At 36.2% G+C, this 27,326-nt stretch overlaps 2 protein-coding genes and 2 long non-coding RNA genes across 8 annotated transcripts in view; 2 read left to right on the top strand and 2 right to left on the bottom strand.

The window, feature by feature from the left end:
- Positions 1–8,894, bottom strand: part of LOC114133963 (uncharacterized) — a 27,207-nt gene extending 18,313 nt beyond the window's left edge. Inside the window, exons 1-2 of one of the 2 annotated variants that reach the window (XR_003593313.1) lie at positions 8,787–8,894; positions 1,274–1,421 (exon numbers count right to left, since the gene is read on the bottom strand). This is a non-coding gene — a long non-coding RNA (uncharacterized LOC114133963). Of the gene's footprint in view, positions 1–1,273; positions 1,422–4,369; positions 6,335–8,786 lie in introns of those variants that run through there. The other variant, XR_003593314.1, reaches the window with a different exon arrangement.
- prima1 (proline rich membrane anchor 1) overlaps positions 1–10,537 on the top strand; it is a 28,326-nt gene extending 17,789 nt beyond the window's left edge. The window contains exon 4 of the mRNA XM_028000123.1: positions 7,028–10,537. Within this exon, the coding sequence (XP_027855924.1) occupies positions 7,028–7,127 (100 nt within the window). The 3' untranslated portion in view covers positions 7,128–10,537. The remainder of the gene's footprint in view (positions 1–7,027) is intronic.
- LOC114133964 (uncharacterized) lies at positions 1,433–6,814 on the top strand. The gene is made up of 2 exons (XR_003593315.1): positions 1,433–2,948; positions 6,743–6,814. It is a non-coding gene; the product is annotated as an uncharacterized LOC114133964 (long non-coding RNA).
- Positions 10,538–19,026: 8,489 nt separating the features above from the next.
- The window catches only part of unc79 (unc-79 homolog, NALCN channel complex subunit), a 63,038-nt gene continuing 54,738 nt past the window's right edge, over positions 19,027–27,326 (bottom strand). For 3 of the 4 annotated variants that reach the window (XM_028000073.1, XM_028000076.1, XM_028000075.1), the window contains exons 42-50: positions 26,928–27,032; positions 26,519–26,596; positions 26,321–26,410; positions 26,056–26,231; positions 23,302–23,485; positions 22,425–22,628; positions 22,266–22,343; positions 21,363–21,404; positions 19,028–20,111 (exon numbers count right to left, since the gene is read on the bottom strand). In XM_028000073.1, the coding sequence (XP_027855874.1) occupies positions 19,923–20,111; positions 21,363–21,404; positions 22,266–22,343; positions 22,425–22,628; positions 23,302–23,485; positions 26,056–26,231; positions 26,321–26,410; positions 26,519–26,596; positions 26,928–27,032 (1,146 nt within the window). In that variant the 3' untranslated portion in view covers positions 19,028–19,922. Of the gene's footprint in view, positions 20,112–21,362; positions 21,405–22,265; positions 22,344–22,424; positions 22,629–23,301; positions 23,486–26,055; positions 26,232–26,320; positions 26,411–26,518; positions 26,597–26,927; positions 27,033–27,326 lie in introns of all 4 variants that reach the window. The other variant, XM_028000074.1, reaches the window with a different exon arrangement.

The raw sequence follows: 27,326 nt of genomic DNA on the forward strand, positions 1-27,326 counted from the left end.
CGTGTAGAATAGGGTTACAGTAGTTTTATAGTTTTATTTCGTAAAAAGTTAATGTTTTTGGTGTTTGTAAATGCGCTGTTTCAAAAACCTCCCACTTGTTGAGTCATAATCAAGGGACACTGCGCTGTTACTTAGCAACCCCAGCCAAGCCCAGGCCCGTTACCTAGCAACCTAAACAGTACTCCAGCACATTTGTAATCTTTTCGTTCTCTCATTGTTCTGGCATTCAGAAAATACAAAAAATTTTGAATTTGAACTTGTCTAATTCAGTTAGTTTTAGTTAGCTATTACAGTGTGTTTGCCATCTTTTACTAGTTAAATGTAGTTTAGTTTCAGTTTAGTTTTTGTGAGTTATATCAGTAGTTTTAGTTTTTTCATAACTGAAAACTGAGATGGGTAAGACCAATCAGCGCCAAGGAAAATAAATGCTGCTCCTGGATTGGCTGCTTTTCAAAGACCGGCCAATAGCATGTAGAGTAGGTTTGCAATAGATTCAGGGTTTACGTTATAGTTTTATTTTGTAAAAAGTTAATGTTTTTGGTGTTTGTAAATGCGCTGTTTCAAATAACCTCCTAATTGTTGAGTCATAGTCAATGGGCACTGCGCTGTTACCTAGCAACCCCAGCCAAGCCCAGGCTCGTTACCTAGCAACCTAAGCAGAGCTCCAGCACATATGTAATCTTTTCTTTCTCTAATTGTTCAGGCGTTCAGAAAATACAAAAGATTTTTGAATTTGTTTGTCTAATTCAGTTAGTTTTAATCAACAAACTTCTTGCAGGGGAATAAATAAATAAATTTCACATCACTTCGAAAGGCTAATAAATTTATTCAGAAACATGAAAACGAAGAATATTGTGTCTATAATTTCAGTGTGTTTTAGTTAGTCTTACAAACACACAATGTAGATCCAGTTAGTTATAGTTTTTCCCCATTAATTACAATTTTTAGTTCTGTCAGTTAATGAAAATGTTCTCAATATTAGTTTTTGTTATTTCATTAGTTTTAGTTAACTGTAATAACCTTGATAATCACATATTTGCCAACACATTATTCAGCTATTTATTAAAACTGCCAACCCAGCAGCATCAAAACTGAAGCCACGTTTTACAGCCTGTGTTTAATATTTCTACTTTTTACTCCAATTTCCAGATGGCCGGTGTAATTGTAAACAGCTCAACACATGTCCCAATTTCTCCACCATCCATTCCCCAAACTTCAAACAGGAAAGTGTGCGCTGTGATTGCACAGCTTTGACATGAAATATTCATCTCACCTGTGAAGGGTTGTGTTGCCACCTGCCATATGCCGACAGCATGACATTTATTATTGAAGGGCCGGGTAGAGGTCGCTCCGAGGGCCCGGCGCTGTGGCCCCGTGCGGTGGCCCGAAGTGACATGGTCACTCCGTGGAGAGATTACATCCTGGGGAAAATAAACAAACCTGAAATTCCATCCAGAATGACACATGAAACATCACATAAACAGCTTTTATAAGCCTGCTTTGCCTCTGATTATTTATTTCAATTAAGTAATTAAGAGAACTACTGCAAAAAGGACTGCTTCTGTAACTCTGCTAAGCTTTTGTGAGTAAAATAATATATTTATCAGGAAAAAAAATCTTTTTTGGGTCTTTTTCTGCAGCTTAAACAAGTACAGTTTGAGTCGGCAAAGGCAGTGCGCCAAACAGTTAGGAGAGACAGACAAAAAGATGCTGAGGTCAGCAGGACCAATTTACTTAATGAGAAAGATAAAGATAAAAGAAGGCAGTCAGCAAAACATGAGGTTTGGGCGAGGCGGGATTAGAAATGAACAAGCAGCCTCAGTGAGACGAAGGATAAGGAACCATAAATGGTGGCTTGTTAAATGTTGGATCTAATGAAGCTACTTAATTATATTTATTTACTTAAATTTAATCATTCTCATTAAGACAATACAGCATTTCATTAATTTAATATGTGCTCTCCTGGGGATTGTTCGCCAAATTAAAAGTACATTTTGAAAATAAACTTTCAGCAGATGTTAAACATTTCTTTATCAAAATCATAATATTCTATATTTCATTAGCTGTAAGCAGAAATCGGTGAATTAAATTAACTTTGTTTATAATGCGTGTGCGTGGACTAAAAGGATCAGAATTATTGTCTCAAACCTTTTGTTTACATTTTCAGAAGTATAGCAGGTCATGACGTTCAGAGTTTGAACTTTGTTTAAATGAGTCTAAATAAAAAAATAATCATGATGCCTCAGCTATAAATTTTGCACTTGGCCATGGTTTAACAATTGCAGAATTCAAATATTATTTCAGTTCAGTCTAGAGTCTGAAGATGATGGCTTTCTGCACAAGCCTTGATCAGAGTATGTTTTATCAGATTTTTGAGTGTCTGTGAAGCTACAATTCAGCTCCAGGCTGTTAGTCTCATGTATAGATGGAAGTATAATGCTACATATTAAACTCTCCCACTCCATATTCAGCCACTTAAAAGCATCCTGACAGAATGATACTGCCCTCACCATGTTTCACTGAAGGCTGTTCCTATATTCACAGCTGTAGTGAATTTAAATGTGACCTATTATGCTTTTTTGAGCAGGTTAGGATAGGTCTATGGGCTATACCAAACATACTCATTAGATATTTAGCACAAAATCATTCTGCCTGATCTGTTTTAGGGCCTCTTGTCATGTTAAATCCAAATAACTTGTTGCTGGCCCCAACTCAACGTTTACACTCACCCATGAAAATGGCTGCAAACAGATGCAGTGCAATTAAACAACCGTACATCTTTGAAAAGCATTAGTAGAGTGTCCTGCACAACCAACAAGAATTTAGCAAGCGGTTTCTGGATGTTAAGTGAACAACAAAACACTTGTATTTTCCTGCTGCTTTTGTACAGCACATAAAGCAGTAAAACCAGCTGACCAAATATGCTGGAGTTCTGCTTGGGTTGCTAGGTAAAAGGCTGCGCTTTGCAGGAGTTGCTAGGTGACTGGTAATACCTGCTGATTGGTAATTTTATCTTCCAAAGGTTTTTGAAACAGCTCATTTTTCAAACACCAAGACATTAACTTGTTGATAAAATAAACAGCTGAGTGTTTTATGAGTGCTTAGGCTGCTTTTAGAAGCAGTAGAGACTCAACTAGAACCACAACAAAATGCAAAATGTGAATTTTACATAATAGGTCTCCTTAAAAGGAACATCATAAATCAATCACTCATGTTATCTTAGTTGGGACAGAAAACTATTTAAACTTTTTAAAGTTGTAATTGACTTTGTATGTGGGAGCTAGTATTTCCAATTTACAAGATTATTGTTAGAATTGGTCATTGATTGGAGATTCAAATCCTTTCAGGAGCTGCAGGTTTGTTGTGATACGTGAAAAGTAGGGAAATTTCCTGGCTGCTTGTACACACCGGGATCCATCGGTGAAATTCTGGTCTATCCTAATTCCCAGAGCTACAGCTGCATCAGTGCGGCATCTCAAACCCAACAGCAGAATGTGTTTCCCCCCTGAGGCTGGGCACTTTCATTTCTGAGCGTCCACATGGTCACAGCAGGCAGCGTCTGTCCTACATGGCCATCCTGTGTCCCTGGTGTGCTCTGATACAAACCCAGCCAGATGACACAAGTCTTAGTCATCGTCTCACACTTTGTTCACAGTTTTTTTTTCTCTCTCGCTAACTTTCATGACCTTCAGCGAAAGAATGCAACTTTGAATTTATTAAAAAGCACAGGATTATAGGGTGCCGTATGTAAAGTTACACAACACAGTTAAAAAGTAATAGCAATAACTTGGTTTATTTAGCCTGTCATAAGAGGAAATAAATTAGGGTTAATTTTTCAAAGTCATATTTTCACCATATCTTTCATTTATCCATTTATAATTGTCACAGTTTCAAAATGAATATTTAATTAGCAAGCTAAATATTTACTTTACAACTAAATGTAGCTTCAAACTACATATTTATTTTTGAAAACATATGCTAAGCTCATCTAGACCAAGTCAAAAACACTAGAATCTTTCCCCAAACTACATATCTAGTTCGAAGATAAATAACTAAATATTTAGCTCGGAGTTAAATGGTTAGCTAATATGGATTTTCACTTACCGAAAACCGGAAATAAACTACCAAAATAAAAGGGAAGCAACTCTTGCTGCGTGACTGTTGCTCATGGCATCTCTTCAGTATTGCTTCTTTTCCTCTCGACTTGTACAACATTTCAGCTCAAAAAACAGATTGTGTCGTTTTAAGTTAAATATTAATTATTGTGTAACATTTTATAGCTCCAAGATACACGCTATTTAGTTAGCAAGCTTAATATCTAGCTAGCGCAGAGATAAATGTTTAGCTAATATGAAAGTTCTATACTTACCGATAACTGGAAGTGGAATACCAAAATAAAAGTTTTCGTAGCAGCTCCTGCTGGCGTGACTGTTGTTGCTCAGGTCACTTCTTCAGCATAGTTTCTTTTCCTCTCGATATGTACAACATTTCAGCTTAAAACATAAAATGTGCCGTTTTAAGTTGAAGATTTATTTTATAATATTTTATATTTATATATTTAGCTAATGCAAGTTCACCTACCGATAACCGGAAGTGGACTATAAAAATAAACTGTTTCTTTTCCTCCTAATGTGTAAAACATTTCAGCTTAAAACAAAGGACGTGGGATGTTTACCAATGGATCCACTGCCACACTGACTCACCAGCTGTTTAGAGCTAAAAAATATCTAGCTTGTTAGCTAAATATTTAGTTTGGAGCTACATATTTAATTGGCAATCTAACTATTTAGCTTATTTAGGTTGCTTACTAAATATTTAGTTTAGAACTAGTAAATATTCATGTTGCTAATGAGATATCTATTTTGAAACAGCAACATTAGTAAATAAATGAATAATATGGAGAAAATATAACTTTGAAAAATGGACTCATGACAGGTTAAATAACCAAATAATTTCTGCTAATTTTTTAACTTTACAAACGTCACCCCATACTGGATTGTCTATGTATCTCTGTACCATTTTTTCCACAATGATTACAATCATAAATACCTTTCATTTAAAATTTAATTAAACATTAGGTGTTAAGTTACTTTGTAAAACCTCTGGAAATATAGCTGTAAATATTCTAGCTTTTCACATTTATATTATTTGTTGACCTTAGATCCACAAAGTAGCTGAACTCAGTCTGACTGGAGACTATCTTTGAATGTCAATTTTCAAGTCTTGCCACAGATTTTTGTTTGGATTTAGGTCTTTGACTTCCCCCAGTTTCCAGTTTCAAGTCTTTTGTAGCTTCTAACAAGTTTTCTTTGGTCTGGTCTGATCTGCATTTGGAAACAGAACAACTTCACTGCTGGGGAAAATACTTCCCTATGACATGATGCTGCCACTACCATGTTTTGCTGTGGTCATATTTGTTTTCTTCCATACTGTGCTTTTCATTTATCTCACAAACAACTTTTTTTTGTTGTTTTTGCTTCTGTAGAATTAAACAGAATATTAACTTGAGCTTTCAGCCATGAGGACAAAGTACGAGACACACAGTAAGAATGTTGCTCTGATGGTCAGGACCAAGTACAGTGCTGAGTTGGACAATGACTGTACTCACTGTATTCAGTTCTGTCTCCAAGTTACATAAGCCTGTGTGGGGACAGAGGCTGAGGGGGCTGATGAAAAGCCACAGTACACTGGACAAATATAATATAACCAAAAAGGCTTTATGGAGTGCATGAAAAGGGCTACACTGAGTGAAACGGCTATTAGCGACGAAGGGATCATGGGTTGTAGCTACATTTTGTAGCAGACCTTACTCACAAAAAGGATGGAGTTTAGTGTGGAGCACAAATATTACATGTCATGTATTTCCCAAGCTGTTTTGACAGCCTTGCATGCTTATTACTTAGAGGGGAAATTACGTCTACCAGTCCATGTAGGTAATTGTCATATCTGCTGCATGGTGATGTATTTTTCACTCCTGTCTCCTTGCAAAATTGACTTTTAAATATTGAGCTTATTTACAGGAAGGCTTGCCCACATCAACAAATCCAGGAGAGGAGCTGCAGAAATCAAATCATCTTAAACTTGACATATTGTGCTTCCTTGAACAGGTCAGGACAGGTCTATACAGGACATCTTCATTACATTTCTGTCAGTTTTGACAAATTTTAACTTCTCTCAGAATGAGTTGTTTTAGGGCTCTGTCACTTTAAATCCAAACAAGCTGCTGCTGGCCACGACCCCAACTCAATATTTACACGCAGACGTGAAAATAGCTGCTAACAGATGAGAAATTATACAACCGTACATCTATGAAATGCAGAATTAAAAATGCAGCAAGTGGTTTCTGAATGGTAAGTCAGAACCAAGACAGGAGTTAAAAAAATTCTAATAAAATTTTATTTGTATAGCACATTTCAGCAACAAGGCAGTTCAAAGTACTTTACACCATAAAACACAAAAATCAACAATTAAAACATCACATTTTTTGCTATTCAGTTGTAAAAAACTGAATAGGAAAATAAATTGTTATAATATGGATTGTTTAAGATAATTGTATATAGAAATCTACTGAATGATACCTGTAAAAGAAGGTCACAAAAAAAGGGACAAAACACTTGCCTTTTCCAGCAAATATTGTCCAGCTAACCAAACATGTTTTAGCTGAGTTCTTGGGTTTCTAGGTGACGGGCAGAACTCTGCTGGGGTTGCTAGGTAACGGGCGGACCTCTGCTGGGGTTGCTAGGTAACAGGCGGACCTCTGCTGGGGTTGCTAGGTGAAGGCCAGTGCCTGCTAATTTGTGACCTGTTACATTCAAAGATTTTTGAATAGGCTCATCTTCCAGACACCAAAAAAACATGAATTTATTGCCAGTGGTTTTTAGAAGCGTTTGGGACCCAAATGGAAGTACAAAAATGTCCAAAATGTGAATTTTACATAATGTGTCTCCCTTATAAAGACAAACAGACTGGAAATTGTAATGACACATGAACGTTATGCCTCAGAATTTGTCCTTGTGTTTGTTGGCAGGAAACCACTGCGAAAGGAGGAGAACGGGACGAGTCGCGGGGAGTACGCCATGAGCATCCGCAACAAGAAGGCCATGGGTACAAACAACACTGTGGTATAGACTTTTCTCCTGGTCCAGGAAGTAAACACCATCATGTCTACATCATGTCTCCTGAAAACAACAGGCCCTTTCCAACCTTTAGCACAACATGAGTTCACCAGAAGCTTTCAGACAGGTAAACCTCTCCTCTTTGTTTGGCATTTAGCCCGGACTGACGATGCCCTTTCACTCAAGAGGAGCTGAAAAAAGATGGAAAGCAGAGCAAAATCGGAGCAGAAAAGACAGAGAGACAGGATCCACAACTCCCTGTGGTGTCAAAAGTGGCACAGCAGACCGGGCATTATGCTTTTAGTAACAGCAAGTGTTGCTGACAGGCTGGTTGGCTGCAGGCTGGAGAGGAGCTGTCTGCCAGTCTGCGGCAGATCCAGACCTCACGCACTGTTGACGTCTGCAGAGAGACAACAGGCAACCAGACGGGGAAACCAACAACATGCATGATGTTTTTACAGAGAATGAAAGATTTTTTTATAACCCTCCTCTCTGTCACAGTGTCCACCTTTTGTTCTCCGTTTTACCACACGCTTTGCGAAAGGCAGGATCTGCCTCTGAGATGTGGATTCATCTGACTATGCAATATAAAGAAATTAATATTAACAGAGAAAAAGAGCAGCATCAACACGGGACGTCCTGGTTGTTTTACCACGCCAAAAAAAGAGACTTCTGTTCCCTGTAATATATTTTAAGTCATTCATTTATTTATTTTATTTAACTATCTTCAAATTTATTTTTATACTTAAAGAAAACTGTCCTGTAATTTACACACATGCTTACAAATCTTGGACATTTTGAGGAATTTGTCCTTTTTCTTGATTGCTCTGTTTTTTTAAGCAAATAATTTGTAAACTATGTTAATCACTAGTGATCTTCCTGTCAGTCTGCTGAGACTCTGGTTTTTCAATCTGGGTGTTGAGATACAGACAAGGAAAGAAGAAGTTAGGTCCCTGATTACATTGGATTTATAAGGGAAATTAGCAGCCAGGTGCTGCTGATCATGCAAAACAGAAAATCTTACCAAGTAATTTTGGTCTAGTTTCTAGCAAATATCTTAGTGCACCCGAAATAAGACAAAAATAACTTGCAAATAACTTTTCAGTATAAAATACAGGCTTATTTTAAGTTAATATTTATTTAATATTGATGAAAAAGAGATAGTTCTGGCAGATTATGTAACTGATAACACTGGAAAAACGTATTGTTATAAGTTGCAAACACAACTGCATATCTACAAAAGAATGCCTGAAAAATAAGACGAATCGAGGTTTCACAATGGCCTAGTCAAATTCCAGGCTTCAGCCTGTTTGAAAAGTTGGTTGGGAATTTCAGAGAGGGTTGCAGTGATAAGACAGAATGGAGCTCCAACTTAAAAAAAAAAAAAAAGAGTTAATTTGTTCTATGTAATAAAATTAAGTTTGTAAAACGTGTTTATTTAAAGCTTTTTTAACACTACAACTTAATAAACTTAATATATTTACTTGTATATAAGAAAATATACTGTATATAACCTGAATTTGTTTACTTGTGACAAATTAACATTTTTTAAAGTGAGATCACCTATTTTTTTTTTCAGTTTGGGCAATAAAAATGTAAAATACACTAAACATCTGCTTTGTTGCTGCTAATGGTGGCTGTAAAAGCTACGGAATCAAGAGGTGTACTTACTTTATTTTTCCCATGTCTGTATTTCAGCTCACCAGATTTAAAAACTAAAGTCAGCCTCTATGATGTGCTATGTGAATGTGTGTTTCCAGACGTTTTTTTCTGTACTCCTTCACGCAATAGTCTCAAATCTTAACGGTTTGTTTCCAGTCACGTGATCAGCCTGTACGGAGAGAAATTAGTTCCAATATTATTGTGAGCAAAGACATAAGTAAAAAAAAAATTTATTGGAAAAAAATTTATTTCAAAAATTAAACTTTGAAAAAAAAATCTCAATCAAAAAATGTTAAAGAATAAAGTTAGTCAAATTTAGTCTGAATTTTTCTGGAGGGAAAAACATAAAATATATAGAAATAAATAAATAAAATATGAAAAGTATCAAACTGCAAAAAGTTAGCACAACTTTTGGATAAATATTGTAAATTACTAAGTAAATTGAAGTTTTTTTAATAAAAATTTTTGAAACAAGTATTTGGGCCAAAATACTTGTCCCAAATATTTATATTTTATTATAGATAATAATAATAATAATAACAATAATAATAATAAATTTACCATAATCAAGTTGCACAAGAAAAAAGTCGTATGCTAATATCATTTTTGTTCTCACATTATTTAGATTTTATTCTTGTTCAACTTTATTATCATAATATTATGACTTTATTGTCATAATACTATGACTTTATTCTTGTAAAATTACAACTTTATATTCATAAAATTGTTACTTTATTCTCTAAGTATTATAACTTTATACTTTTTACGACTTTTGTCTTGTATTATTTACTTTTGTAAAATTACAACTTTTTTCCCTTATGAGTTCATTCTCATTATTATTTCTTTTTTTAGCATTGCCCTAATACTCAGTCATAGAATTTTTTTTTCAAATTAAAATTTTTTAATTTTTGTTTTTTATTTGCAACAATACTGGAACAAATTCCTCTCCATAAGCCCGACACCTTCAGCCAAGTTTTGTCCAAATCTGACACTCTTCATTTTTTCCATCTTACACTGAGCTTTGCCTGTAGTTGCAGAAACAGGGGATGTGAGTGCTGGGCTGACTTTGTGGCTGAAGACTTATCCAATAGCAACAGGATCAGGTTGCACTGAGGATTTCCACAGCAGGGAGGATTGTGACTCAGTGCTGTCACAGCCATCCTCCACATCTTCAGTGGAAAAACACAACGGCTCTGCTTTTTCTTTTTCAACGTTAAAGCAGCGTGTGTCCATGCATGTGAGTGTGAATGCGTTTGGATGTGAGTATCTGTCTGTATGCGAGTGTGCATGCAGATGAGGACTTTGAGATAAGAGTCTGTGAATGTCAGAGATGCATAGATATTGGCTAAACTGTTGAATTTTGGAAGAAAAGAAGAAAAAAATTTTAAACACATGCTTGCATGTAACCATGCACAAGTATTAGCTAACAGTATACCCCACCATGTACTTATATGAGAAAAATGATGGATGCATGAATGTAAATATTGATATTTAAATATCTGCCTTCTGGACTGTTGATTCATGTACAGCGTAACGGCTCAGACGTTTATACATAGTAATTCTCAATGTGCTACCATTTAGATCCATGTAAATGTTGTCATGTTGATGGAGCAAGCCATTAATGTATATATGGCAATCAATAGTACACACAAAATTTGTGCATTATGACAGATAAAAAAAAATATGTGCAAAACTTGATCTCACTGCTGAGTTTTTCAGCAGTGAGACTGCTGAGTTGTAAATAAAACTGTAAATAACAACGTGGAAAAACTTGCAGATTCGTTTTTAGTTGCTCAGAGGAAAGCGAACGAGTCGGCATGTGATAAAATGACAGACTAGACATTGTTTTAGTCCACTTTGCACACACACACAGGAGGACATGCCCCCAGTCTGTCTCACACATTGCATCTTTAATGAACCTTACCTACCAGACCAGTACTGGGGGGTTTTAATACACAGAAAACCTACATGATCAGTCAGGATTTCATTAACGATTGTGTGTATATCAGAAAAATATAAACAAAAGAAAAAGAAAAAGCATCTCAAAGAGGTTGACCATATAAACATTAAAAAATGAAGTAAATTTGACAGTTTTCTTGTTGAAAAAATGCTTCTTGGCTATAGATTTTATACTGTTGGTGCAACATTTGTTGCATTTGTTGTAGGTTCAGCTGCAGGGTTGTCCTTTCTATCAAAGCCTAACAGCTGCTGGTGAAGGCAGTGTAATGCTGTGGGATAGCATCTGTCTCACTGGAAAAACAAAGCTTGCCCTCATTGGATAGAAGCTGATATTCATTCATTTTCCTTTATCTTCCCTTTTAGAAAGCACGGATTAAAACTATTAATCAATTTCCGATTAAATATCGATTAATGTTAATCAGATTACAATTAGTTTCGATGGATTTTCTAGTAACGTCCGTTTAGAGACTCTTTTTAGTGTTGTAGTTTGGCCGCCATCCAGCAGAGGGCGCCGCTGGTCACCCTTAAGCGGAACTGATACATAAACAAAGATGGCGGCTGGACCATTGCGGACCGGAACAGAGAAACGGTCAAAATGGAGTCCAGTTTGGGATATAAAATACACTTTATGCGGTTCTGTTTTAAAATATAAACACCCGACAAGTTCTTAAGTTTTACCTTAATACAGCCGAACTGCATCACGAAGTAGCATGAGCTTCTCAGTCAAAAATTACTGATGTGCAACAAAGACGAGGATGTTATGACAGAAAAGCGGAGAAATTTTTTTTCTGCTTATTCAGTCGGTAGGCTATTTCTACGGAGCCCTCTAAGGGACATGGGGAATTTTTTTTCTTTTGCGTTACCTCGCAAAACTTTTGCGTTACCTCGCAATACTTTTGCGTTCCCTCGCAAAACCTTTTGCGTTACCTCGCAAAACTTTTGCGTTCCCTCGCAAAACCTTTTGCGTTCCCTCGCAAAACTGTACTGGTCAGTTATGCAGCATAATTGAATACTGCAAGCCTTTCTTACGGTGGGCGCCGTACTTTATGCTTTAATATAAGGTTATGTGAGGTTTTTCCATGAATTTTAGTATCTTTTTGTGAAATATCTGAAGTTTTATATCTTTCTTTAGGATAGAAAGGCACCACAAACCTACGATATAAACAGAAACCTTCCGTAAGTAGGAAAGAAATAAAAATACATTATAATTTGGACTATTTCTGAGTTATTATCGCGGGTAATAAATCATCTGACAGTTTTGATTGTGTCTCTGTTGTGTTCTAGTCTGAATGGTTTAAAGAGCTGCTTTCAGTGCCGCTCCATCTTCGCCTTAACAGACATAAACATGCAGTAATAAATCGATTTTCAATCAGTGTTTTGCACCAAACAGTTTTTACTGTTAACAAGTTTTTATTATTAAAAACACGACAAACTAATGATGGTAAAGGACCGCACTGGGTTAACTCTGGGAATCTCATCTGTCCGTTTATCAATCAACTCCAAACCTTTTCTTTGTTCTGTCACAATTATCGATTTATTCCATTTTGATGATCAGGTTCCAAACTTTGCAAGGACTGACCGCCCCGCTCACCTGCTTCCTAATACACACAAAGCCAGTATCCTTCCCATTCATACCTGGTGACGTCACGCCCACATCGACACACCCACCACACAAGTGTCAAAGCCGCTGCTCCTGTCATATCAATAATTACTTATTTCATTCATATGGCTCTTACAGAGCCTCAGTGAAAACTTGTTTATTATTATTAACTGTTTGGTGCAAAACATTGATTGAAAATCGATTTATTTTTTACTGCATGTTTATGTCTGTTAAGGCTAAGATGGAGCGGCACTGAAAGCAGCTCTTTAAACCATTCAGACTACGAACACAACAGAGACACAATCAAAACTGTCAGATGATTTATTACCCGCGATAATAACTCAGAAATAGTCCAAATTATAATGTATTTTTATTTCTTTCCTACTTACGGAAAGTTTCTGTTTATATCGTAGGTTTGTGGTGCCTTTCTATCCTAAAGAAAGATATAAAACTTCAGATATTTCACAAAAAGATACTAACATTCATGGAAAAACCTCACATAACCTTATATTAAAGCAAAAAGTACGGCGCCCACCGTAAGAAAGGCTTGCAGTGTTCAATTATGCTGCATAACTGACCAGTACAGTTTTGCGAGGTAACGCAAAAGTTTTGCGAGGGAACGCAAAAGGTTTTGCGAGGGAACGCAAAAGTATTGCGAGGGAACGCAAAGGTTTTGCGAGGTAACGCAAAAGTTTTGCGAGGTAACGCAAAAGTATTGCGAGGTAACGCAAAAGTTTTGCGAGGTAACGCAAAAGTATTGCGAGGGAACGCAAAAGTTTTGCGAGGTAACGCAAAAGTATTGCGAGGGAACGCAAAAGTTTTGCGAGGGAACGCAAAAGTATTGCGAGGTAACGCAAAAGAAAAAAAATTCCCCATGTCCCCTAGAGGGCTCCGTATATTTCAACACATTTTCGATTTTAGTTTGTTTTTTTAAAATTTAGCATATTATGAAAAGACAGTCGATCCTCTTGATGTAAGAGAAAATTCATGAAAATCGCCGCTTCCTACTGAACCGTTAGTTGACTCAATCAACTTTAGAATTAGATAGATGAAGTAATTAAGCGACAACTTGCGCCCTAGAATACATTATTTAGTAGAAAATATGTCTGCTTGTTTTTTATATTTTCATCATTCATTCCAATAAATGGCTCCAAACCAAAGTCAGCAGCAAAATAAGCTGTTTGACATTAACAGAGAAGTTTTGAAAAGTTTTCTCTGGGACAACTTTCCTTAGAAATGTGGCACCATTTAAGGGGAAATAAACAATCTTTCCAACTGTATTGTAAAGAAGCATTGTTATTTTAAAAATGGACAGACTAAACACAAATTTTAAAATTTTTTACGCTAAGTGTACATGAACTGTAGCTCGCGGTGCAAAACAAGCACAGATCAGACCTGTCTGATGGACAAGACCAGTGAAGAGTAATGCCGATGAATTAAAATGCGAAAGAGGAGCTATAGAGTACTCTGCCTTCCCTGCTTTCGATGGGGGTTGATGGTGATGCCAGTGGACACTGTGAGCAATTTAAACATTCATGCATTGTCCAGCCAGGGAGCTGTGGATTTGACTGTAATAAAGGCAAAGTGACAGCGCTCAGCAGGGAGTACCAGGGTTTGTAACCGCCTCAACAAATTTTCAAGGCTCTCAAAGGGCACTTCAGTGCAGAGAGCGCATCTAGACTCTTTGAAATGTACATTCTTTAACCAAGGGCTGAAACGATTAATCGTGATTAATCAATTATTAAAATTATCGTCTAATTACTAATTTAGTAATCGATTAATCATGAACACAATTCTAAAGAAGGCAATTTGCTGAAAGAAGAACATATTTACAGCAGTAATTAAACCAAAACTGTGCAAAAATATATAAGTTTTACATTTCTACCTAGAACTCCTCAGAATAGTTTTACCTTCTCATGCTATCCAATTATTAAGTATCCAATCAATAATCAACATATTAAAGGGTTGGACTATTTACATATTGATGTTAAAGGTATCTGTTTAGCTGCAGATGCATCCTTTGCTATAAATAATTGAGCGTACACAAAGGAACTTAGCATGGACCCATGCTAAGAAGATAAAAAATAAATAAATTATGATGATATTGTCATGCAATTAGGAGGATAACGTTTATGAGAATAAAGTCAGAATATAACGAAAATAAAGTTGTGTGAGAATAAAGTCAAAATAATACAAGAATAAAATCATAAAATCACAAAAATAAAGTTGAAATAATAGAATAAAGTTGTAATCTTACAACTTTATTCTCGAAAAGTTATTACTATATTTTCATTTTATGACTTCAGTCTCCTACAACTTTATTCTCATAATTTATTTTTTTTAATTTTGTTTGCTATGTGTTACTTTTATTTGTTCTTCATTTTATTGCCTGTTATATTATTGCATTTTAGACAATAAAATAATTTTTTCTTCTTTTTTTAACTAATTTCATTATTTATTTATTTCTAATACTGTGCATAAAGGGCTTAAGTCGTTAAATTAAAAATCTGCAGAATATTTAAACCCGATTAATCGTCAGAATAATCGATTACTACATTGCGCCACCTGTTTCCGGAGCAAAACTGACCTTTACAACGTCTAAGGACCGTCACACACCTCTGTCTGCCGGCGTTAATTACCCCAGCTCGGTGCCTCCAGCTGCCGGCTCATCGGGTCAGCCTCCCATCTGGACCTCCAGGAGGCGGCCGGGCGGGGCGGGGAGCGAGCTGGATACCTGTGGGACTCTGATTGCATAAGCTGCCGCTAATGAGAGAGAGGCGCTCTGTCGGAAAAGGGCCTGCGAGTTCAAACGATCACAACGGTGGCAGTGGCTGACAGATGCAACCCCGGAGCAAAGGGGGGGCTTGATTAAACCCGCGCACACACCTGTGCACGAGCGGCGGACTCATGCACGTACACACTTGCATCCATCATCACTTGAAAACGCGGTAACCCACGCAGGGGGCGCAGCAGGAGAGAGGCGCTTTGATGAGCAGGACTGATGAGACGCTGCAGTCTGATTCAGCAGGTCACAGCGGAGTGTGTGTGTGTGTGTGTGTGGGGGGGGGGGGGGGCGAGGGGTGTGTGTGTGTGTGGACTTTGGATTTAGTTTGTCCATGTTTATTAGTCACACTGTCATTCAAAAATTGTACTCAAGTAAGAGTAGCACATCAACATGTTTTCATAGTAGTTACATTTACTCAGTTACATTTACTTGAGTAACGTTTTACCAATGGACTTCCATGAGTATTTTTTTACTGAGCTGTACTTTTTACTTTTACTTCAGTAATTTTATTATGAAGTATTTCTTCTCCTACTTGAGTAAAACTTCTGGATTTTCTACCCACTGAATGAAAAACAAACATGTTTGAACCAAAAATTCACCAGAAACAGACACACACCTGCAGTTTTTGATAAAGTTTCTAAAGTTTTTTTTATTGAAAGAAACTGATTTGGAAAAATGTTTCTTATGCCTGATTTTGCCTATTTTGTTATATAGTAATATTGTACATATAAGTAACAATAATTTTGTTACTTATATGAATTATTGTCATTTAAATACCAAAATGTTCACTTTTAATTAAATATTAAATGATTGATAATTAGATCTTTACTTAGTACTTTTACCAAATTCTTTTTACTCTAACTTTAATAATTTCTTGTACGGCTACGTTTTACTTTTACTTGAGTAAAATTTCTGGACACTCTACCGTAACGTCACTGTTACAAAAAATTACATAAATGCTTTATTTACAGAGTTATCTACAGTTTAATTAAGAGTAAAGTTTCTTGTTTGTGTGCAAATTTTGCTCAAAAGTAGCAACATTTCATAATAAAATTACTCAAAAGTAAAAACTACAGCGCAGTAAAAATACTCCTAATACATTAAAGGTTACTCAAGTAAATAACTTGCTACAACCCAACTCCGTTATTTAATATGAGTTGGGTTGTAACTTCTTACATTTACTTGAGTAACTTTTTGGAAAAAAAATTCTTTGGTAGTTATACTTTTGCAATACTTTTAAAATGAAGTATCTCTACTCTAACTTGAGTAAAAATACGTGACCTGTAGACGCACCAACAGTTAAAGTTTCTTGGGGTTTTTTTGCACAAATCTTACTCAAGCAAGAGTAGCGATACTTTATGATAAAATTACTCAATTAAAAGTAAAAAGTACAGCGTACTCAAGTACTTTTCCCCCCAAAACGTTACTCAAGTAAATGTAACTAGTTACTGCCCAACTCTACAGTTATTTGACCAAGTTACTCAAGTTCAATTTACTTGAATAACTTTTTAGAATTTTTGGGGGTAGTTATACTTTTATAATACTTTTTAATGAATTATCGCTACTCTAATTTGAGTAAAAATACATGACCTATAGACGCACCAACAGTTAAAGTTAAAGTTACTTGATTTTTCATAAATTTTACTCAAGAGTATAGCAATACTTCATAATAAAGTTACTCAATTAAAAGTAAAAAGTACAGCGTACTCAAGTACTTTTCCCCCCAAAATGCTACTCAAGTAAATGTACTACCCAACTCTAGAGTTACTTGATCAAGTTACTCAAGTTCAATTTACTCGAGTATTTTTTTGGATTTTTTTTCTTTGGTAGTTATACTTTTGTAATACTTTTTAAATGAAGTATCTCTACTCTAACTTGAGTAAAAATACGTGACCTGTAGACGCACCAACAGTTAAAGTTTTTTAGGGTTTTTTTGCACAGATTTTACTCAAGCAAGAGTAGCGATACTTTATGATAAAATTACTCAAGTAAAAGTGAAAAGTATAGCGTTCTCAAAATGTTACTCAAGTAAAAGTAACTTAGCTACGACCCAACTCTGGTTTTAACAAACATAAATGGACTAAAAAAAGTTACGTTTTAGCCAGAGAAAAAGGGTCTTTATTTCATCCCATATAATTCATCTTAAAGCTCGATAATAAAATCTTTGCAGCAAGGATGAAGATGAAAACAAAGATTGATGCTCTGCTCCGCTTTCTAGCCCTGCTGTCATGTCATCTGTTATTCTCAGACAAGAGCTTTGCGGTAACAAAGTTAGACAACAATGCTTAATCACAACAAACCTCATTAGTCCAAAAGGTAATTGTGTTTGCGTGGCATATGCGCGGGGCCAATCTGTTTTGCTGCTGCCAGGGTGGATCCAGCAGGTAAGGTTGGGAGTGGGGAACAACCCAAATGTTCTTGTTTACCTCCAATGTCTGGCTCCGTGTTATCGAGTTACGAGCCGCTGCTGCTGCGGCCCGATCGGCCTCTGATCGATCTGAGCGCTGATGGCGGAAGGCAGCGTGACTGACAAGCATCTCAGACTTTCTGCCCGCCATGTCAGGGATTTTTTTGTTTTGTTTTTTAATATATCCTGCAGGCGCCTGAGCTGATTTAATCGCACCTTCATTATGGTAAACTGGACATTTTCCACGTCTGCGAGGACATCAAAGGGGCTGAATGTCACATTTGAATTTTCCAGCAGGAGGAAGAGGAGGATGAGGATGGCGATTCATACAAAATGACCCTCTGTTTAGAAGAAAAAAAAAAAAAAGTTTAATATCCAGCCTGAAAATGAAGCGACAAGGATATGGGTTAAAAATGGAAAAAAAAGAAAATAATAATATCAGATGCAATTTCCGATTTTAATTGATTTTTTCCTTGCTTTATTTTCTAGAAATAAAAAAGTCAAACAGAGTATTAGGGCCATACTAACAAGAAATAAAAAAATAAGATACAATTATGTGAATGAAGTCGTAGTATTACAATAATAAAGTTGAAATACGGAAATGAAGTCGTAATTATTTCAGAATAGTTGTACGAGAATAAAGTCAAAATAATGAGAATAAAGTCGTCTGATAATAATATACTAGAAAAAAGTTGTAGCATTACAAAAATAAAGTTGAAGTACGAATAAAGTCATAATATTATGAGAATAAAGTAATACAAGGTATAGAACACGAGAATGCAGTAAAAACTAGAAAAAGTCAATATTATAATAATAAAATAACATTACATTAATAAAGTTGAAATAATGCGAGAATAAAGTCGTAATGTTATAGAAACAAAGTTGAAATTGTAATTATTAGAGGACAGTGTACGAGAATAAAGTTGTCTGATTATAAAGTCAAAGTTTACAGAAATAATATGAGAATAAAGTTGAAATAAAATGAGAATAAAGTCACATTACAGAAATAAAGTTGAAAATGCCAGAATTTACTCATCATAATAAAGTCATATTTCAAAAATAGTCATATTATTACAAAAAGGAAAATCACTAATGACAGACAATACTTTCAAAAAGTGGCTTTTATTTCAATCATCCATTCTGTGAGTTGTACAACGGTGTATTAGAGTCAGGCTACAAGAATTTTTGTTAAATTACAAGAATTTAATCATATTAGCAGAAAAAAGAACCAAAAGCTTCTTAAAATTACTAGAAAAAAAGTCGAGTCATCAGTGTGTGTTGTTCTTTATTTGAAGTAAACGCCGTTTAAAAGTCCTGCTGCTGCTAACAATTTGATGCCAGTGTGTTAAAAATAAATATTTATGTTAAAAATGAATTAAAACAAAGTATAACTTCACAAGATGTTCAGCTTTCCTCAATTTAAGTTTTTGTTTTGCATGTGGGAGTTCCCATAAAATTATTACTTTATTCTCTTACACTACACTGTAAATAAACATAATCTTACCAAGTATTTTTGGTCGAGTTTCTAGTAAAAGTATCTTATTACACTTGAAATAGGACAAATTAACTCATAAGTAACTTTTAAGTGAGATATATATTGTTTTAAGTCAATAATTCTTGAATATAAAAGAACTGCTACTTTTACAAGCATTTTTCCATTAATAATACATTTTCCTCATGTTATAGTTAAATAATCTGCCAATTAATTTGTACTTTTTATCAATATTCAAGAATTATTGAATTAAAACAAGCCGGTAAACCTTGTAGAAAAGTTACTATAAGTTTAGTCTTATTTCAAGTTTACCAAAATATTCGCACTAGAAACTAAACAAAAATACTTGGTAATATTTTGCAATTTTGCAGTGTAATATTATTATTTTCTTGTATTATTTCAGCTCTATTTTTGAATCACTATATTTTTGTAAAATTATGATGTAAACACACACAAAAAAAATTGTAACCAAGCCCTAATATTCAGCTGTAGAGTTAACTTTAATTCAAAGTCTAAGTAAATAGAAGCTTTAAAACAAGATGGCCGCCCATCTGATCTATGGAAACCCAAAGGAGATCATTGGTTGAAAAAAAAAATCCAGATAATCCATAAATTAAATCTTCAAAAACTAAAAAGTCAATCTGTAAACTTGATTTACCTTAACAGAGTCAGAAGTTTTTGCTTTTTAGCAACAATAGAAAGTTTTCACAGTCGTCCTTCTTAGGCACAAAATAAAAACATTTATCCAACTTTTAATCACCACTTTTACAGTAACTACTTTAAAATAGCAACGGTTTGCTGTACAAGTATGCTTCCTTCTGAAAATTAATCCAGCACAGTATCAGTGGATCCTGTTTTGTTGGATTTTTGGTCACATGGTCCAACCGCGGCATGCCGATAGGTCACATGGGGTAGAACTGCGACGCCGCCTCTGACGACTGGATCTCCACCTGCGCCATCTTGAACTGGGTGCACTGTAGCCATTTGCGCAGTGCGAATGGCGGTGCCCCGGACGTCTGGCCGTGCAGGCACTGGTGGTTCACCCGGTTCTGGATGGCCTGGAGACGCAGCTGCAGCCCCGCTGACAGATGCTGGAAAAAAAAGGACAGATCCGTTTGAAATGGTGGAAAAGTTCTGATTATTCTTCTAGAAATGTCAACTTTTGTTCGTATTGTTTAGTTGAGTCATTGCAGATTTGGACAATTATCCACTCTGTACAGCAGGAATGATTTTAACTCAGGATGGTTTGCTATAATGCGTAACCATGGCAACAAGGTGTTTTTGTTTTGTTTATTTTATTATGATCAAGCGATCATATCCCCTACTTCAACATCTCTTTATCCAGCTTACTAACCACAGTGGCACTCCCGAAAGGGGGCCAGCTGGAGGCCATGGCCCCCTCTTGAAAAAATAAAAGCAAATGTAAAACCCAAGAAATGAATAAATACAAAATAAATATGTGAATTAATAAATAATTTAACTAATACAATTATATTAGTATTATATATATATATTTTGTTGTTGTTGTTGTTTTTTTTTTTTTTTCTTGGGTGTCCAGGCCAAGAAAATATTTTTTCTTGGCCTGGACACCGTTATAAACGTTTTCTTTTGGCGTTACTGTGCAGCCAGACAGAAATTTAAAGAGGAGTGGCAAAAGCAAAAGAGGTGGAGTAGCAGACATTGACAACATTCTGGTTCATTCTTTGTCAGCTTTTGCTAATATTCTTTGGTTGGTTGAGGTTGATGCTGTGCAGCTGGGATGATTTTTTTTTTTATTTAAAAACTTTTGGACAGTTTGTTATTATGCATAACAATGGAAACATGTTTTTCCCCCTTTCAATTAAGGGACCATATCCCCTACTCCAACATCTCTTGGCAGAGCTTTATAGCCACAGTGGTGATTCCCAGTGGGAGGCCATGGCCCCCTTACATTTTGACTGGCCTGGATACAAAAATACTCTGGGGGTGCTACGGTACAACCAGACATAAATTTATAGAGTGGCAAAAGCTAATGAGGTGGATTATCAGAGCTTGCCAACAAATAAGGGTCTCATTCAGAACATGCTCAGGTAGAATATTGTCTCTGCTTCCCTGAAATTGAGGTGTTAGCATGAAATTACAGTCATGAGACTTTGATACAGAAACACCTTCAGTCAGAGGTCTCTTCAGACTCATTCCAACACTGACTGCTACAGGAGACCCTGCCTGCCCACAGAATCACCATCCACAATAACTCTTAAAATTCTTGGATTATATAAGTCACAAGAACATTTAAATTCCCCTTTGGGATAAATATAGTTTTTTTTATGTTAGCTGAACTCAATTTAGTGTGGAAGTCTTACCTTCAGGTTGGCCTGAATCATTGGCAGCCACATTGGAATTAACTAAAAAAAAAAAAGGAATGAAGATTAATGTAAAGTGATGTAAAAAAGTAAACATTTCTTTTGTTTTTAATTTTCTGGACACACTTAGATTTTTCGGAGTTGTACGACAGAGTATTAGGGTCAAACTATAATAATCTTTTGTTTAATTACGAGATTATAGTCACAATATTAGGAGAATAAAGACGCAATTTTACCAGAAGAAGAAATCCTGGTCTCTGAAGTTCTTTATTCAAAATGGACACATAGTAATTTGATTCTGATGTGTTAAAAGATGAAGTATTTTCTTATCTGTAAAACTTGTAATGCACAATATTCCTTATTTAAATTTTTTGTGTAAATTCTTATTAAGTCACAATTAAATTTATATGAAATTGTGACTTTATTCTGGTAATATTATGACTTGATTCTCTGAATTAAAGAAAACCCAGCCTGGCCCCAATATTTCATCACAGAGTTGGCCTCAATTCAGATAAATAGAAGTCGTAAAACACTCTTGTGAAACAAGATGGCCGCCTTGGGTATGCTGACATCACTCTAAACTATAGAAGGAACTGATAGGTGAAAAAAATATCCAGATTTTCAAAAAATTTAATCTTTAAGAACCGAGATTTCAGCGCTAACTGATTGATATCAGTGACTGTTTTCCACCTGATATTTTTTAAGTCTACTTCCTGCTGCCAGACGGGTTCTGTTTAAGCGATTTCTTAATTTTAAAAGCCAGGAAAAGATCAGATTTACTCGGATTATGTTTGTCTCATTCTAAAATCAGTTTGATGATCAGAAACAAATAAGTGTGACAAAAGGTAAAAACACTTGAAGTCTCTAAAACATTTTTTAAAAATAATTAAAGTTGAATCAAACCTTCACAAAGATGGTTGAGTTGCATTCCTGCAGTGCTTCCATCAAACTGATGACATGCAGACAAACCATCTCCACCATCTGAGAGACGAACGTGAAAATATAATCTGTTATAATCTGACATGAAAAGAGTTTATGACATCACAGGAGGTGAACTCTTACCACTTTGTTGTGGGCCATGAGCTGGAGGATGCTGGGAGTAACCCGACTCCAGAACTCAAGGCCCGTAAGGATGGCGCTGGATGAGAACTCGGTCTGGTTCTGGTTCTGGAGCGACGGCGCGGCGGCCGCCTGCTCGCAGTAGATGGTCCACAGCTGGGCGAACATGAAAGCGTGGAACAGGGAGCACATGTGCAGCACCGACGTCTGCAGACGGCGGAAAAAAAAGGTGTCCAAAACGTTGCCTCAAAGTAAAATTCATGAAATTTAACGTTTTCAAACTTTTCAGCTACAGAAGTGGAAAAAAAACAATCCTGACTTTAACCTCAGAATATTAAGGTCAGAACTCTGATTATAAAAAGTCATACTCCTGAAAAAAGGGCATAATTCTGAGATTAATCACGATTCTGAGAAAAAAAATCATAATTTTTAAAGTCAAAAGTTTGAGATTAGAATCATAATTCTGAGATTAAGTCATTTTGAGCAAAATCTCATATTTCTAAAGTTAATGTCATAATTCTGAGATAGAAGTTATAATTCCGAGAAAAGTTATAATTTTAAGATTAAAGTCAGATTTTGAGAGAAAGTTGTAATCCTGAGAAAAATCTCATAATTCTGAGATTAAGACATTCTGCGAAAATCTCATATTTATGAGGTTAAAGTAACAATTCTGAGAAAAATGTCATATTTCTAATATTAAAGTCATACTTCTGAGAAAATCATAATTCTGAGAAAAATCTCTTATTTCTGAAATTACTGTCATAATTTTGAGATTAAAGTCAGATTTCTGAGATTAAATAATTAATTCCTAGACTTACTCATGAACCAGAATTGAATTGACTAGTAAGCGACAGTGTGAGCAGATCAGTGTCATCCTGACCTTTGACTGCTCCGGGAAGCCGATCAGGATGACGATCAGATGGTCTGCGATGTGGGAGCCGGCGTCCAGCGGGATGGGCATGCAGGAGGTGGAGCCCTGGTGCAGGGCGCAGTGGGTCAGCGACCCCAGCAGCAGCCAGGACAGCTGACGGATGTGGGACACGCACTCAATGAATTCCTTTGGCCTGCAAGCAGGAAACAGAAAGTGAATTCAGATTAACAAAGCGGCTCAGGAAGCGGGCGCCGCATCCATCATCCTCTCACTCTGCCTTCACGAAGGCAGCCATGCTGATGCGCCAAGATAATTTCAGCTGGCTTTAGTAAGCATCACTTGATGTGGAAGCCCTGTAAATTATTCAGAGACCGAGCCACTGGGAAAACTCCTGATCCAACCAATGTAATCAATCTTATTTACAGTGCAGTAAAAGGTTATTGTTGCCATTATAGATTTATTGTGTTTCTGTTTTTTTTCCTGCCACAGTTTAATGTTTTTTTCAAATAAATGCTATTAGATTCAAGCCCAGTCCACATGTAGCTGGACATCTGGCAAAACAAATAAATTTTAATGCGTTTTGGTCCTTCATCCCCACATAAACTCCATTTTATATCACTAAAAACGATTATTTATGAAACACGATGTCTGCAGATTTCACCAACTAAAACGTAAGACTTTTTAAGACCATTATGAACAAAATTTAAGATCTGTATCACAACAAATGTACAAAAGACAATAAATTGGCAACAAATTTGCACTTATAAGATGGAATTAATAAAGCTAGCCAACTTTCTTTTTATAGCAGTGGTTAGCAAGTTAGCTTGCTAACCACTGCTGTAACAGAAATATATCAGCTGCTAGTCATTGATAGCTTCAACCGCTTCACGTCACAGGATGCAGTAAAGATGTGGGTGACTCAAACTTTAGCCTGAAAACAGCGCTTCTTCAGGTTTCATCAACATTGTCTTATATTTTCAGGGTTTACCCCCAGTGTATTATAAGCCTGGCGGCCCGCCATGCTTTACTAGCCCCCCACCAGGCTAAGCATTGCTTGTTTTAAGGAAAATAATTTATTCCTAAAATATAGGTTTATAGAAGATAGGTTTATACTTTATGCATTTAAAGCCGGCAGAGCGGACCAATCACAGAGCTGTAGCCTCTGCGCGTTGCCTCGCGCGCCGTCACTTCTTTGTTTTTTTTTAGTTTATCTCAGCGGGGAACACACGCACCTCCTTTCACTAAAACTGGACACAGGGTGACATGTATGGATATTTACATCAACCCCCTGTGAAGAATTATGTCTCTTTGCAGAACTCTGCATCGAGGTAACCGCAGCTCTATGTGAACCGCAGGAATAACTTGTAGTCGCTTAGAAGTAATAACTAGAACAGGTCCAATAAGTAATGTGACGTTGACCATTACTTGCTTTAGATCTTTCTCAAACTGTGGTTCCTGGACCACTGGTGGTCCGCGGGCGCCCCCTGGTGGTCCGCCAGGCATCGCATGTAAACGACCGTTTATTTGCTGTGATTTAGCTCAAAGTACGATGCTACAGTTAGCTTGCCAAAAAGGATTGTGTTTAAAAATAATAATGGATAATTGGTTTAAAACAGTTTATGCCGCAGCAGGTACGGAAAACCACAAATGCAACAATTCAGTCATATATAAATCTCTTGTTAATTTTTTCATTTTAAATAAATTATATATATATATACTTTAAAAAGTAGAACCAAGCAAGATGCAGGCTAAAAAAGAAATCTAAACGTACATAAACTGATTTATTACACCTCATGGTCCAGACTATTTTAGACCAGCAAGAGACGTAATGTTGGAGAACTTTGATCTCTTATCTTTAAAAATTATGATGAATGACTTTACTGTGGTGAAAGTGCAACAATAGCTTAGTCAGATAATTCTTGTAAAATAATGTGTTCCTTTATGTTAGTGGATAATTGTACTGAAATCCCTAGAAAACCCACAATTAGTAAGAAAACATTTATATAAACTAACCTTGGAGATCATAAGTAATAGTGATGCATGACAGTAATAAAATAAAGAGAGAAGGGTGAAGATAACAAACTGAATAAACATTTATTTTATTATAGGTTTGAACTGAAATCCTAAGGCAGCAAGTGGTACATGTGCCTCTGTGATCCGGCTCATTCGTCCTCCTAATAAGAATGTTGAGGCATGTTCAACACTTCATAATGACATTTGGTTTGCACCCTCTTAACTGCACAGCGACAATTTTATGCAAAATGTATATTTATTTTATACAGTTTCAGCTTAATTACTAATCTGAATATGAAGTTTTTTTTTAGCAAATGGCCTTTTTAAAGCTACAGTTAATGATTAATCAATTCCTAAATTAGTTGCTAATTATTTCAATAATTGATTAATCACTACTAATCCGATTAATAGTTTCAGCACTAAATATGTTAATGTAAAGATTCATCTTTTTATTATCTGCGAGCAGAAATCCATCCTACCTGACAGAAATAAAAGCTTTAAAAAAGTGTAACTTTTTAATAATATTCTATTTTTATTTACATTTGACTACTTCAGAATAATTCTAACTGAATTTTTCTTTTTCTTTTTATATGTTTATGATATTATCAGGGGGTTTTGCAAGTGAAGCTTGTTTACTGCATCAGTGAAAAGTCCCTTCCCCTTTCTTTACTCTATAAACACTATTAGAACAAAACATCTCCTCTGAATCCGGCCTCAGTGAGTGACGGGTTTCGATGTGCTTGTTCTCACCCTTGCTGCATGGTGGAAGGCGGATGGTAAAGCCAGGGCAGATACCGAACCACAGCTTTGTTATCCCGGTGGTTCCCTTTGTTGATCTCCATGGCTGCAACTTGTGCCAAACCCACTTTCAGGTTTCCCCCAAAGGTGTCCTCATGCAGCGGCTGACAGCACGCCTTCATGTGGTTCTGAAAAGTTAATTTAGAAAATGAGAAACATCACCAAAGAGATCAAATGTAATAAAAAAATAATAATCTACCGGTGAAGTAAGACATACTTTTAGTTTAGTTAGAGTATGCATATCTGCAATGAAGTCCAGCAGCTCACTGGTGTACTGCCTCATGCACTCCATTGCTGCAGTCGTACACTGTAGGGGAAGAAAACAGCTTAACTTTATAGAGGTCCGTCTGTTCTTCCTGCTGTTTTATTGGGCTCGGCTTAATAGTGTTGTAGCACACACGGTTTTATGTCTCACCCCCGGCAGCGTGGAGATCATGTGCTTCTGGATGATGGTGGATTCTGCCAGACGCGTTCCTATATCTGCACAAACAAACTGGCAACATTCACAGCATTTTAAAGAGCTGCATTCATTATCTACTATGACTGGAACAATTATTTTAGTAATTATTCTATCAAATATTCTGCCGATTAATTGATAAATCGGATAAAATCCGTCACTTTCTGCATATTTTGAGGATTTGTTTTATCTTAAATGTAAAATGTATGTATTGTTTGTATTGTTTGGGCTTAATTACTGCTTTGACTGTGTTTTTCTTTCACCAAATGATTAATTGATTACTAAATTAGATTAATCGCGATTAATCCGATTAATCGATTTAGACAGATTTACCAAAATGAACAGATCTTTTCTTCTTTTTTTTTACCTGGACCAGCAGTAGCAAGTTTGTATCAGGCAAAGGAGACTTGAACTTGAGAGCCTGCAGAAGCTCCAACACCACAATGCGGGACATGTAGAACTTATCTCGCTCCTGGATGAGAGGGGATGAAGAGGCGAGTAAATGTACTGGAGCAGCAAGACTGCCTTTTTCTATTATCACTCTTCCTTACTCATGCTGCGTGGAAAGCATAAACTCTGTGGCTTGAAAAGAGGGGGAAGGACAGGCAGCGGGAGGGAGCGGAGGGCAGGCAGGGAGAGTGAGAACAGGGAAGCTGAGGAGTAGATTTAGGCCAGTCCAGATCTCTCCTCCCAGAGTCCCAGGCAGCTCAGATGAGGCTGTCAGGCTGCCTTCTCCCTCCCTGAGGACGGGCTGCTCTCTTTGTTC

Source organism: Xiphophorus couchianus, chromosome 19 (genome assembly GCF_001444195.1).
Source record: "Xiphophorus couchianus chromosome 19, X_couchianus-1.0, whole genome shotgun sequence".
Classification (NCBI taxonomy): domain Eukaryota; kingdom Metazoa; phylum Chordata; class Actinopteri; order Cyprinodontiformes; family Poeciliidae; genus Xiphophorus; species Xiphophorus couchianus.